This window comes from Meriones unguiculatus, chromosome 7 (assembly GCF_030254825.1).
Source record: "Meriones unguiculatus strain TT.TT164.6M chromosome 7, Bangor_MerUng_6.1, whole genome shotgun sequence".
NCBI lineage: Eukaryota > Metazoa > Chordata > Mammalia > Rodentia > Muridae > Meriones > Meriones unguiculatus.
In genome coordinates this window covers 26419383-26432676 of record NC_083355.1, presented here as the reverse complement: position 1 = coordinate 26432676, position 13294 = coordinate 26419383, and the positions used below count along the sequence as shown (strand labels likewise).

The 13294-nt window shown below is 55.6% G+C and overlaps 1 protein-coding gene across 26 annotated transcripts in view; it reads right to left on the bottom strand.

The window, feature by feature from the left end:
* Positions 1-13294, bottom strand: part of Cacna1g (calcium voltage-gated channel subunit alpha1 G) — a 63100-nt gene that overhangs the window by 11808 nt on the left and 37998 nt on the right. For 10 of the 26 annotated variants that reach the window (XM_060386914.1, XM_060386916.1, XM_060386917.1 and 7 more), the window contains 10 exons: positions 12132-12563; positions 11180-11280; positions 10945-11068; positions 9418-9486; positions 9043-9227; positions 8062-8188; positions 6376-6501; positions 5391-5480; positions 4725-4938; positions 2651-2704 (listed from right to left, as the gene is read on the bottom strand). In XM_060386914.1, the coding sequence (XP_060242897.1) occupies positions 2651-2704; positions 4725-4938; positions 5391-5480; positions 6376-6501; positions 8062-8188; positions 9043-9227; positions 9418-9486; positions 10945-11068; positions 11180-11280; positions 12132-12563 (1522 nt within the window). The remainder of the gene's footprint in view (positions 1-2650; positions 2705-4724; positions 4939-5390; positions 5481-6375; positions 6502-8061; positions 8189-9042; positions 9228-9417; positions 9487-10944; positions 11069-11179; positions 11281-12131; positions 12564-13294) is intronic. The other 16 variants (XM_060386915.1, XM_060386926.1, XM_060386931.1 and 13 more) reach the window with 3 other exon arrangements.

Genomic DNA, 13294 nt, shown 5'->3' with positions numbered 1-13294 from the left:
TATCACCAACAACTCTGCCTTCCAGCCTTGCTTCAGGAGTCTGAGTGATGGTGGAGGGGCTGCATTCAACCAGGGGCCCTCCAGGCAACTCAGAGGAGTGGGGAGGCATGACTGAGGCAGGGCATCTGCTTATGGCCAGGGGTCCCAAATACCCTTCTACCTGCAGCCCCCGGCCCAGATCAGCAGGCATCAAGGAGACCCTCCATTAGAACCCAGGTCCAAAGAACACCAAACCAACTAGAGTGACTTGTCCCTCGCACCCCCTCTGCCATCCAGAGAGACCCAGAAAGTCTGTGGCCAAGCACCAGAAAGAGACAGCAAGACCCCAGCCTCCAGCCTGATCTCCCTGCTTCCTACTGTTACCATCAACAGCCTTCAGCAGAGTAGAGCTCAGAGGGGGGGGAAGGGCACCGGGCCCCCTAGGGAAGCGCAGGGGCAAATGAGGAGAGCTGGAAGGTCCTGTGAGAAGACACTAAGAGGCACAGGGAGCTAGTAGAGGTCACAGGGTGGGGGTGGGGGGACTGCTGGAGGGGAGGGTGGCAAGGCACAGCCAGGGCAGAGGGTTTGCAAAGGACAGTGGGAGGGAATCAGCTTTTAGCAGGGATATAGGCCCCCACAGCAAAAGCCATGCTGCTGTGGGTACTCCTGGCCTGGCAGGGGATTTGGAGGGGGGGGCAGGGCAGGCAAAAAAAAGGGGGGGTAGTGAAGATGGAGGCCAGAGGTGACTGAGGAAGCGAAACTGGTGCTGGGGGTCGAGTGTCACAGGGTTGGTCTTGTCACCAGGCAGCCCCAATCCCTCTCCCTTCAAACCGAAACGCTTGCTTAGGCCCAGTGTCTCTCTCGCTAGTCCAACTTTTCTCTTTCGCTTTTCCCTGGGCCAGTCGATACCTCCTGCTGGCCGAAGCAGTGGGGTGGGTGAAGGTGTTTTAGCAGAAAGGGGGTTTTTACATGTCTGACTCCCAGAAAACCCAGACGAGAGGCTTGGCCTCACTGGGTGGCATGCCAGTGCCCCAGCATGTGGGAGACAGAATAGTTGATGTGCCAGCAGGAACAGGCCAGGGTGGGTAAGGAAGGGTGCAGGGTGAGACAGCCAGTGTGCGCTTCAGTGTAGGTAGAGTGGGCCTACACGTGCTCATGAGTGGGACAATCCCCTGGGTGGAGGAGCCTCAGTGGGCCAGCCACGGGATTGGGTAGTGCTTAGGGGTAAAGGTGAGCCTGTATATCCTTCAGTCTCCACTCTCCTCCGCTATCCGATACCTCAGAAGGGCTAAGCTGAAGACAACATCCTCCCACCTTCCCCGCATCCCCTACCGGGTCGGAAATTTGAAAAAACGGTCCAACACAGAGACTCGGGGATCATAGCCACAGAGACACAAACCAGCCAGAGACTCCTGGGCCCCCAGAGAGATGCTAGTCAATGTCAAACACCATAGCTCAGGACCATAGCAACAGATGAGGCTCTGCCAAGGCTCAGAGTGTCCCTTGAGTAGGTCCCTGACCCCTCACAGAGCTGGCAGCCCATTCCCCCAGGATGGCACCTGCCTGAGTTGGGCAGTGAGGAATGGTACAGTGAGTGGTTCCCAGGCTCGAACCCCAAGCCATCGGCGGCTGAGAAAGCAGCCATGTGGAGGGCCTCTCATTCTTAATAAAAATTCTCAAGGCTTAAAAGAAATCATACATTTGCTCATTGGAAGACCCCCACAGACTAATTTAATGGCAAAACAGCTTTTTTTTGCCACCATTTAGCGTGTGACCTTCTGCGGCTCAGAAGCTCTGATCAGCAATTAAATGTGCCTTTGATTAGTAAAAATTGGGGAAACACAGCCGTTATCCACATGCTTCCACTTCAGACAGTCTTCCAAACCGTAAGGGGAGGCCAGAAGGGGGATCCTGGGAAAACCAGCCTGGGAACCACCAGGTGGAGAAGGCAGGGGGTGTGATGAGGTCCCACAGCCCTACCACACACTTTGATCCTCCCGCCCTCCATCTGGGGACCACTATAAGGGGACTGGGAGACACAGCGGGGCACAGAGTGAGGGGCCGGCACTGGGAAGTCCTCCCAGAGACACGCACAGCTTTGGGAGATGAGGACTCGACTTGCTCTCAAACCTCTGGCTTTTGCGGGGAGAATCTTGTAGCTAACTTAGTCTTTCAGTTCCCAACCCCCGCTGTTTGTAGTGATGATGTGGCCACCGCGGTTACTTGACTATTAATGAGTTGGTTCAATTATTCATTGCTACATTTTTAAAACAAATCCTTCCCCTCACTGCTCCTCTCATCCTCTCCCTTGGATCAAAGTCTTCCCTTCAGACAAGAGAAGGCAGAGAGATTTGCAGCTTAATCAAATGGTGAAGACAGGAGAACAGAGAGGAGGTGCCAACAGCAGAAGCTGGGGACCTCTGTAGAAGGCCTGGATCCTCCGAGAACTCTTGAGCCAGAGGGCTCCATGCTCACCTCCTTCTTATCACGGGCCTACAGGGCAGGAGACCCTGTAGACGCAGACCCAACACTTCAGGCCCTACCCTCTTGGGGACTCCCCAAGGACCCTCAGCCCTTCACCCCTAGAGGATAGACTCAGGCTCAATGAGCCATGGAGAGGGAGCAAAGTGCATGGCCCCACACGCATGAACCCACACCCCAGACGCAGTACCTGACGCAGCGCTGGCTGAGCTGCCGGAAGCAATTACGTCTTCCACCATTAGATCTAAAAGAACGAAACACGACAGTGGTCATTGACCGGACCGGGTTCGCTGGGCAGGGCCCCTCGGCAGCTCGCTCCCCCTCAGCTCCAACCCTCATTCTGCCTACAAATGGGGTATGCTGAGCATTAACAATGCCCAAGTCCAGGCACCTGAGGAAGACAAATGTTTCAGCCAACTCGCCAGGGTCACCGGGCGGGGGTGGGAGGTGGGGAAGGAAAGGACTGGAAGAGGGGAGGGGAGGCAGACTGTCATCAGAACAGATGTCCACTCCCACCCCCGCTGTGGTCTCAGCTGCACCTGAATAGCTCCAGACCCCAGAAGAGGAGCCAGCTGGTCAGGCAGGGGCCACGGTGCCTCCTGCCAAAAAAATTCCATCTGCAGATGCCTTGTTGAGGCAGCTCCCTGCAAGGGGTGTGCGGTGGGGTGGAGCAGAAGTGGGAGCAGGGCCCGGGTGTGTGTGTGGGGGGGCGGGATACCTGCTCAGCTTTAGAATCTTTTAGAATCTACAGGGAAGCCAAGACCAGACCCCAACCCAGAGCTGGGAAGAAGGGGCCTCTGGAGGGCAGGTGGGCGGATGTGAGAGACAGGGAGCGGTACTCACTCACAACCACCCGGGGAGTCAGAGACCCCTCCACATCCTCCTGGAGCAGCTCTGGCTCCATCCCACTCTCATCCTTGTCTGTACTCCACACTCTCCCCCTCCTCTGAGCACGTGCCACAGGCAGCGGTAGGTGCAGCCGAGGGCACAAGGAGGGGGGGCAGAGACACTGAGCCCCTAACTCTCGTTTGGTGGTACTCACATTTCCACACACCAAAGGGAAACTCAGGGCGCGGCACCCTTCCGATCGGCGAAAAGCAGACGGGTTTGTGAGCGGGTGGAGAGAAGGGAAACCCACAGACCGAACAGGGAGAGGCACGGGGAGACACACACAAAGGCTTTGAAACCCACACAGAGAGAGACACTCGGAGGGACGTGGGCTGCGACTGAGGGAGGCCCGGAAATGATAGAGCAGCGGACAGACAGGAGCCCTGAGGGAGAGCCAGGTGCACGCACACCTGCACACATGCCAGAAACAAAGCAGCTAGGGCGCTGCTCTCCTGTCTCCCTAACTCTGTGTGTCTTCCCTGGGTGTCTCAGCCTGTCCGTGGCAAAGCGTGAAGGGAAGAAACATGAAGCTGCACCCACCCTGTGCAAAAAGACGCTAGGATCACAAGAGCTGGGGGTGGGAGCCTGGAGGGGGTCGTGGGCCGGGGAATGGTGATTTAGCTTTCCTGTGACTTAAACCTTTCCAGGAACAGGGGGAGACTCTTCCTAACCTTTCCTTTTCTTTTTATCATCCTTCCTGTGGCTTTTTGAGACAGGGTCTTACTGCTTAGCCCAACATGGCCTCAAACTCACTAGGTAGCCCAGGCTAGCTTTGAACCTGTGATCCTTCTGCGTCTGCTTCCTGAGTGCCCTTATCAGAGGCTCGTGCTACCATGCCTGGGGCTTCTCTTCTTTCTTCTTTGGCAAGAAAACCACTGGCCGCAGGGAGCCGGGTAGTTTTGATGGAGAGAGGGAAAGAGGTGTGGTTCTAAAGTTCATTCTCCACTACTGTCTCTTTACATGTTCACGTGAGTGCTCCAGCCTGGGTTGATGTGAGTTGGGCACCTGGGCTAATCTCTGGGTCACTGGACACACCAGTCCCGGGAGGTATAACGTCAGGTCAGCTTGCTGTCTCTCTGAGAAGCAGCGGTGACGCTGAGTGTCAATTTCTACCGGGCATCCTCTGGGGAGTATGAGGCTGAGACCTAGGGAGCCTCCCGGAGGGGGGAGCAGCCCCTCCCCCAACGGGGGCTGACCCGGGTCTGCTCCATGCAAGCTCTAATGCGGACATGCTGTTGAGGAGAGGAGATGAGGAGGGGGGCGGGCAGGAGCATTTCCTCCCAGCCCCTCCCCCTCCCCGGCCCCAGCTCCTAACCCTCTGCTGTCGCAAGGCCAAGGTCAAGCATGACCCAGAGAGATGTGGAAAGACTACCGACCGGCCATCTGCTTCTCCTTACTCCTTCTCTTTTTCTCCAGCCTCTTGAGCCGCTTCTCCTCCCGGCGCCGCGCCTCCTCCTCCTCCTGGTGCTGCCGGCACTTATGGAAGTTCTCCACCACCACTCCCACGAACATGTTCAGGACAAAGAAGGCCACGATGAGCAGGAACGAGATGAAGTACAGCAGCATCCAGGGGTTGTGGTTCATGATGGGCTGGTGGGGAGCAGTAAGGCCATGTGGTCACGTCAGCCTGATGGGGAACCGTCTCACGTTGCCGCCCACCTCGGCCGCACTCGCACAAAGCTAAATCTCGCCAGGCTTCTGGGAGGCTAGCATGAGTTGGCATCAGGCAGGAATGGCTATTCTCTATCTGGTAGCTGTGTCTCCTGGTTCCGGCTGACTCCTGCCTTGAGGGAATGGGAGCCCAGGGTTCTCAGTCCTTTAGACTTTTCATGCCAAATTTACCAATTTTTAACTGTTCGCCCGTCATTTGAAAAAAAAAAAAATTTAAAAAGGAAAGCTGATGGTAGGTTTACAGATGCAGACAGATGCAGCCTGCAGGGTGCAGCGTCACATTCTTCTGACCTGTGCTTGCCCGGTTGCACTTGGCAACCAGCCCAGGCTGAATGACCCGAACCCAGAAACGGTCCTTCTCATCGCCTTACCTGCTGGTCCACGCCCACAGCGTCCAGCCCATCATACATGATGTCAACCCAGCCGTCCTTGGAGGCCAGCACAAACAGGGACATCAGAGCCTGGGGGCGGGGGTGGGGTAGGAGACGAGAGGAGGGAACAGACTGTTTGAAACCTAGGATGTGCGGCTGAACTGCCCGCCACCCTCCATCAGAGCACCTCCTGGAAATATCTTGGGGTCCCCGCTCCAGGCCCCGGGAAGAACACTCTGTCCCAGGAGCCCGTGGTTGCTCGGAAGCTATGAGAGAAGACTAAATCGCTGACCTCAACAAAGGTGGCAGGATCCTAAGGCCCTAGGAGTCTAGAAACCAAAACAAACCAGCAAGAACTAGGTTTCTATTATTATTATTATTATCATTATTATTATTATTTTCTTTTTTTCAGTAATAGAGATTGAACTCAAGCCCCCATGACTGGCAGGCAACTGTGCCACCCCAGAACGGCTCCAGAACAGCTCCTTCGGTGTCTCTGTATCTGTTTCTGAAAATGTGGAGGAAGGAGGATTCTCGGAAAAAATATGAACCCTCACCGTGGAAGCATCAACATTTCGCCCGCCTACAAACCCCAAGGAAACAGTAGCATGAACCTGTCCTCCGGATGAGAAAACGGAGGCCCCTGCACAGCAGCTGCCCAAAGTCCCTGAGCTGACGACAATGGCGATAGCATTCGTATCCAAAGCAGCCCGCTATTTGCTCTCTGCTCTGCCCTGTCACACTGTGGCCCTGGGCCAGCCCCTCACCTTCTGTGGGCCTCCATCCTCTCATCTTTGGAGAGCTACAGTCCTTTGTGGTCAGCTCGCTGCGGTGTGCAGGGACGCTAGCTCTGGGCCACACTGGCCGTGAATCAGCAGAGGGCCAATCTGTGGCTGCCCACCTCCAGCTGCCTTGTCCCACATTCTTCAGGATGGCAGTGTGTCCCCACCTGCAGGCTCCTCCCCATCCCAAACCTATCACTCACCTGGCCCAGGTTGTCAAAGTTGTACTTGTGCCGGACCCATCGGTAACTGGCCTCAGCACAGTCAGATTTGTTGGTGATGTTCCTGGTGTCCTCACCCTGACACACGAAGAACTTCCCTTTGAAGAGCTGGACGCACGCATCGGGGAGACAGAGAGTAAGTAAGCCAGGGCTCCCAACCCCACCTGAGCTCTGAGTCCAGGGACGTAGCACAACCTGGGAGGCATGGCTGTTCACCTCTGGGGTCAGTCAGGAATCCTGACAGGAAGCTCCCTCATAGGTACCCTCTTCCTGTCCCCAGGGAGAAAGGACAAGGTGAAAGGAGGGAGTCAGCCATTCCCCTCCTACCAAGAACACAGTGGTGCTCCAGATGGGGGGAGGGGAAGTACAAAAACATCACGGGAGAGCAATGCTCCTTTAGCCCACCCGACTTTCTGGATTAGATGTGCTAGGGTGGGCTCCGTAGTCTTTTAACAAGAAGCCTGAGTGGTTCTGGTGAATGCTCAAGTCTGAGAGCCAAGCTGATCTAGGCATTTAACTCTTGTAGTAACGATGAGGTGCGTGGATTATAAACCCCACTTTAAAGAGAGAAAATCCGAGCCTCAGAGACCGTCATTCACTTGCTTAAGGCCATAGCTGGCAGAAAAGTCTTAAATATGGGTCTGTCTAGAACATTTATTCTTGTTCCAAGATACTCCAGGCCATGACTGCTGGGGTGGCAGAGAAGGGGTTTGAAGAACAGGAGGATGGGGAAAGGCGGGTGGTGGTAAAGGAACCATTTAGGGCAAACCTCTAAACCCATGGATTGGATTCAACAATGGCTCACTCTCCCAAGCCAAGGGAAGTGGGGAAGGGGTGGGCACCAGACCACATGCGGGGTGGGGGTAGGGTAGAGAGGCTCTGAACAGCTTTGGCAAATGTGGCCTGGTCCTCGGGGCTAGAAAATTTCTAGGAAACCAAGGAACAGCCCCTCCCCAGGGGATAGTGGGCATTCTAGAAGCAGAAGGAAGAAGGAGGGGAGAGTAGCAGCAGCCACCCAGGAGTTCCCACACTGCCCAGCAAGCAGCCAGCTGGAGTGGGGACACTAGAAGGCAAAGACGGGGCCGAGGAGCTCCCCAGTTCTCTGAGATATCTGCTGAACCCTGCAGCCCGCTATGGCTTTTTTTTATTTTTTATTTTTTCCCTCCAAAGCCAACTTCTTTCTCTGGGCCAGAAGCCAGGTTCTCCAGCAGCCCCACTTCCTGCCTTGTCTGGGGTCTACACACCCCTGCCTGCCAGCACTTCGTTAACCTGACCCAGCTGTCTGGGCCCTGGATCCCCAGGCCTGGCGCTCAGCCCACCCTGTTCAGAGAAGCACAGAAGGGAGGAGATCCCGGGGAAGACCGACGTGTGTGAGCAAGTATACCACGGGGTAGGGACAACAGGTTGCAGTTAGGGATGGGCCTAAGGTCTCTGAGAAACTTTGATAAGGGTCCCCCTAAAGGTTCCCAGTTTTCTGGAAAAAAAAAAAAGCCCATCAGGCAAAGAGGCCTGAAGCCTAGCACTGCTACCCCCCCCTCCCCGGGAAAGGGACAATGTTTATTTTTATTTGGAACAATGGTGGAAGTAGGGTGATCCAGGGCCAAGAGGAGAGAGGAGACTCCTGGGGCTTCCCCAGACAGACACCCCAGGCCACCAAGCCCTGCACACCTGCACCCCGAGAATGCCAAAAATTATGAAGAAGGCACAGCAGATGACCACAATGTTGCCAATGGGCTTGAGCGAGGACATCAGCGTCTCTACCACCAGCTTCAGCCCCTGGGCCCGGCTGATGACCCTGGAGAGCAGAGGAAGAGATAAGGAACACTCAAACACTCCCATAGCCTTCACCCTACCAGGGCCCTTCCCACATCCTACCCTTAGCTTGCTGTCCCTCCACTCCGCTTTCCCAGCATGCTATGCGCAAGTCTTCCTTTTCACAGAGCCGAGCCCCCCACCACCATGAAGACTTCCCCCCCTTCCACAGTCTCCAAACAGGTACTTGAAGGTCCCACATCTCCACCTCCCACAGTCAGGCATTTCCCTCATCACGCTGGGAGTGGATAGGCTTCAACACAGGGGAGGCATTCCCCAGGGGATGCGGTGTGACAGGGTGAGGGGGTGATGCCAAGCAGGAGACAAGACGATAGTAGGGGCACAGAGGGAGGGAGGAACAGGGAAGAGGAGACGATCGTGACAGCAGCACCGTTATTTTGATATCACCCCCACTCAGGAGGAATCCTGAGTTAGAAAGGTTGGGGCTGCCTGACTGGAGAAGGCAGATCTCCTGCTAGGGAACGTTAGGGCAGTGCGTGATCCCTGAGGGCTGCAAAAGGTGAGGAAAGACAGCAGGAGGATGTGTCACTCACAGGGAGGGCAAGAAATTCACCCCAAGGGGATTCTAGGGGAGAGCTTCACGGGGGAGGGGGGAAGGGGAGGCTGCGATCCAGTCACAGCGGAGCCATAACGGGAGAGTAGGCCACGCTGGAAGGAGTGTGCAGAACTGAGAGACCAGAGAAGTGACCTGTGTCGTCTGTCGTGGAACACAGATTTACCTAGGGGCTCACAGCCAGGAGGTAGAGCGCACAAGGGATTTTTTTGTTGTTGTTCCCTTGTGGGGGCGTTGCTTGTTAGAGGTGTGTGTGGGGTCACCTGAGTGGACGTAGGGTCCGCAGCAGCCGCAGCACCCTCAGCATGCCAAGGATCTTGGTGCCGCTGTCGGAGACCATGGAGACCAGGATATCGATGACGGAGATGAGCACCAGCAGGCCGTCTAGCACATTCCAGCTGCTGCGCAGGTAAGCCTGCTCCCCAAAGCACCAGCCTAGGGCCACCACCTGGGGACACCACCACACCATTGGCACCAGCCACTGTCTTCGGTCCCTGGCCCCGCCTCGCTGGCACCGTGGCCAACCTTTCTGCCCCTGGCTGGTTCCGTTATCCCCACGTCCCCCAGAGATTAGAGGGTCCAAACCCGGGCTGGACACCCCCACTGCCCCTGGGCCCCCTCACTGCCCCGCCTACTACCTTCACTGTCATTTCAGCCAGAAAAACTGCGGTGAAGATGTAATTGGAGAGGGTTAGGAAGATTCGCTCCTGCAAGAGAGAAAGAAAGAGAGAGAAGCTGAGAAGTACCTATTAGGAGACCCATCCATGGGCCAGACCTGTTCTGAATCCCTCACAGTGCCATCTCCAGCATGGTTGTAACTCTGTGGAAAGTTTTGGCCCTGCCTTGAAAAAAAAAAAGAACCTTGAACCTCTGCTGTACGTTGGAGAGGGGATAGTTTGCTATCTGAGTCCTCAGTTCCTTGATTTCTTTCTTGAAACTGGAGCAGGATTTAACTTGATCTCTAACCCTGCCTGCCACTCTGCCCAGCTCACTTGATTTCCTGCTGTGAGCCCCAGAAATGGTGCAGTAGGTAGGCTGAGGGATATGGGTACAGACTGTGCCACCCTCGGTACTGTATTTATGCCGGGTGTTGGGGACCCAGTGCCCTGGTATTTATGAGCTGAGGTCATCCCTGTTGGCTGAGAGAGGTGGGGCTTGAGGGGTGGCCAGCAGTACTGAATATGTGTAAGTGTCCGCAACAGAGGATTGGGGGACAAAGGTGGAGACAGGGAAACTGAGTGTGAAGGTGGAGAGACGGTGTCAGGGTGCAAGGGGTCTTGGGTGGACAGGAGGTAGGCATGGGGGTACACGAGCCCAGGAAGGGGGGTTCTCTCTCACCAGCCTGCCTAGTCTTGGTGGGCAGGCCCCTTCAATTCTCAGGCTTTCTCCACCCTCTCCTGGCCTGGCTGGAGCCCGCTCTAATGGGAAACAGAAGCCCCAGCAGCGCTGAAATCTGAACACTGATGGGGAAAGCAGCAAGCGGGGCTGAGGAGGGGGAGGGATCTCTGACCACCTTCAAGCAAGTAGTACAGAGGGTCAAGAGAGGAAACAGGGCCACCCCTGCCACCCTTCCAGAACCTGACCTGCTCAGTTGGAAGGGCTCTGATGTTAGGCCGGGAGACACAGCTCCCAGAACCAGTTGGGCCCATTCAAAGAACTAAAGCCCTCTGGAAGGATAGCCAACACTAAAGCCTGTGGCCTCTGCTGTTCCCATACTGAAAGATTCACAGCCAAAGAGGTTTGCCCAACATACCGCCTAACTGCCTAAGACCACTCCCCAAGCGTAGGTATGTGTGACTCAGTAGGATCTCAGGGAGCCAAGAGTAGGTCTTCCACTCAGTTCTGCATCACCCTTGGGGTGGTGTGTGTGTGTGCGCGCGCGCGTGTGTGTAGCTAGGAGGGTAATGAAGTATCCGGCTGGGCTGCTATGTCGATATAAGGGAAACTGAGGCAGGAGAGGGCACAGGAGGCATCTTGGCAATGGGGCAGAAGCAAAGGCTAGAGGAGACCCAACGGAAGCCCTAGTCTGTCCCTTTGACGTGTCTGTGCTGTGTGACCTTAGACATCCTGGAGACAGTCTGACCCTTCTCGCCTCCTTTGCTAACCCAGGAGGAACCTGGCACTCAGCAGAACTCAACAGAAGTGTTTACATTCTGGTGACTCACAGCGCTGTGGGGGTCAATTTTGGGGCGCTCCATGGCGATGGTGATACAGTTGAGGAAGATGATGACGAGGACCACATGGTCAAACATCTTGTGGGTGATGATCCGGTGACACAGGAGGCGGAACCTGCTCCAGGGACAAAGGTGGAGGCTGGGAAGGAGAGCCACCTGCAGACTACCCCTGCTCCCTTGCACTAGGGCCCCGTCGCCAGCATCCCCAGACAGCACCATAACAGACCTTGACTGAGGAGGGAAGATGTAGGCAGACCAGGAATCTCGCTCTTGACAACAGGCAGGGAGCCGGGCTTTGACCCAGGCTCGTATTCGCTCCCCTTTGCTCTATGAAAGAAACACTGGGGTATGAGAGGGACCAGGCCTCCAAGCCTTCAAAGTCTGTCTCCCCCTGAGCGGCCCTGCACCCAGTCCATCCTTCCCAAGCCCTGGACCAGCCCTCTGCCTAGTTGCTTTACCTTTATTTCTAAAGACACCTCTTGGCTCCCTACACGCCAACCCCCCCCCAGCACTGCCCCTCCTTCATCTCCACCTCCTCCCTTGAGTCCCCAGCCTCTTGCCTCCACCCTCCTCTGTGCTCTTCCCATCCAGCCTCCAGGCCAGCTCTCTGCCTTTCTTCCCTTCTCCCCCTGCTGGGTTTGGAAACAGCATCAACAATCAAACATTGTACTCATCACAGCTGTCTGCTCAGATACACCTGGGCAGAAGAGACACGGACCCTTCTCATGTGCTAACCTTGACTCCCTGTCCTTGTGCTTCAGGGTAAAAGGGGGTGGTGAAGGAGTTGGGGGAGGAGTAAGTGGCTGAGGACATGCTGTAAGTCAAGGCTTGTGATGAGGTTTCAGATGAGAAAGGGGGACAGGCAGGGAGGGGAGACATCATTTTAGAGAGATGAGTGATGGGTCTTCCTGAGTCACAGGGGGAGGGCCATGAAAGATTCATACACATCTGCCTGAAACCATTCATATCCACCAAGGACAGCGGAGCACAGCCTGGGACACAAGCACAAGGAAGGGCTGGAGGCTCTGCGGGGTGGCAGTGAGAGAAAGAGGCTGCTCAGAGGTCAGCTTGCAGGGTGGGCATTCCCTTGTGACAATTCCCTTCAAGTACTGCCTGGCCGAGGCTACCCTCTCTCAAGATCAGGGGTGAGAGATCATGGTGCCCCACGGGAATCTTACCAGGTTGCCCTCATCATCACCATCATCACCATCCAGTGGGGGGTCATCAGGCCGCAGGGTCCGGGCCAAACGCCCTGAAGCCGACTTGCCATTGCAGTCTTGGTGCTCAGAGGCAGAGCTTCGGCCACTGGCTGTGCGATGCAGCCCTGGCACCTGCAGGGTGTCAGGCAGGTCAAAGGAACTCTTGGCCTCACGTTCCAAGGAACCCCTGTGGCGATGATCACTGCCTGCTGGGCTGGCCCGATCTTCTTCTGAGCTCTCCTCCTCGTCCTGGCTCTCCTGCCCCTCTCCAGACAGCAGGGACCTCCGCTCCCCACTCGGGCTCCTACGCTTTAGGCTGGGGGCCCGGCCCAGGCTGTTGCGGCTGGATCGCCTGCTGGTCCAGCTGCTTGCTGCACTCCAAGGACTGTGTGGGGAACTGCGGGCACTTGGCTGCAGAGTGAGGAGAGGAGAAATGATCTCAGGCGAGGCTGCAGGGACCGCCATCTCTCATGTGCATCCCGATCCTGCGAGCCTCCCTGGAATGAACACTAACTGGGGGGTGTTTGGAATCCAGTGCCTCTGTTCAAATCCTGCTGCAGCCTACCAAACGGTACGGCCAGAGGCCAGTTAACTACTAAGCCTTTCTGTGCCTCTCATTTTCTCATCTGTAAGGTAGAATCAACAATAGCCCTTGATCTTCATTTGTCTTCACTGAGAGGCAGAACAAAAGGACAGCAAGAAAGAACTCAACTCAATAGCAAGAAAGCCAGAGGTTCTCAGCCTCTTGGTCATGACCCCTCTGGGGGTAAAGGGACCCTTTCACAGGGGTCGCCTGAAGCCATCGGAAAACAGAGATATTTACATTACAGTCATGAAGTAGCAACGAAATAATTTTATGGTTGGGGGGGGTCACCATAACATGAGGAACTGTATTAAAGGGTCGCAGCATTAGGAAGGTTGAGGACCACTGAAGAAAGCAATCCAAAGGAAAGCGGGCTGTGATGGTGTAGAGCTGTAATCCCAGCACTTAGGAGGGAGGCAGAGACAGGAGGACCAGGAGCTCAGGATTAACCTTGGTCACACATCAAGCTCAATGTCAGCCCTAGCTACATGAGACTTTCTCAAAAACAGAACAACAAAAGCAAACAGAGGACTTGCGTAGACACTTCTCAGAAGATAAA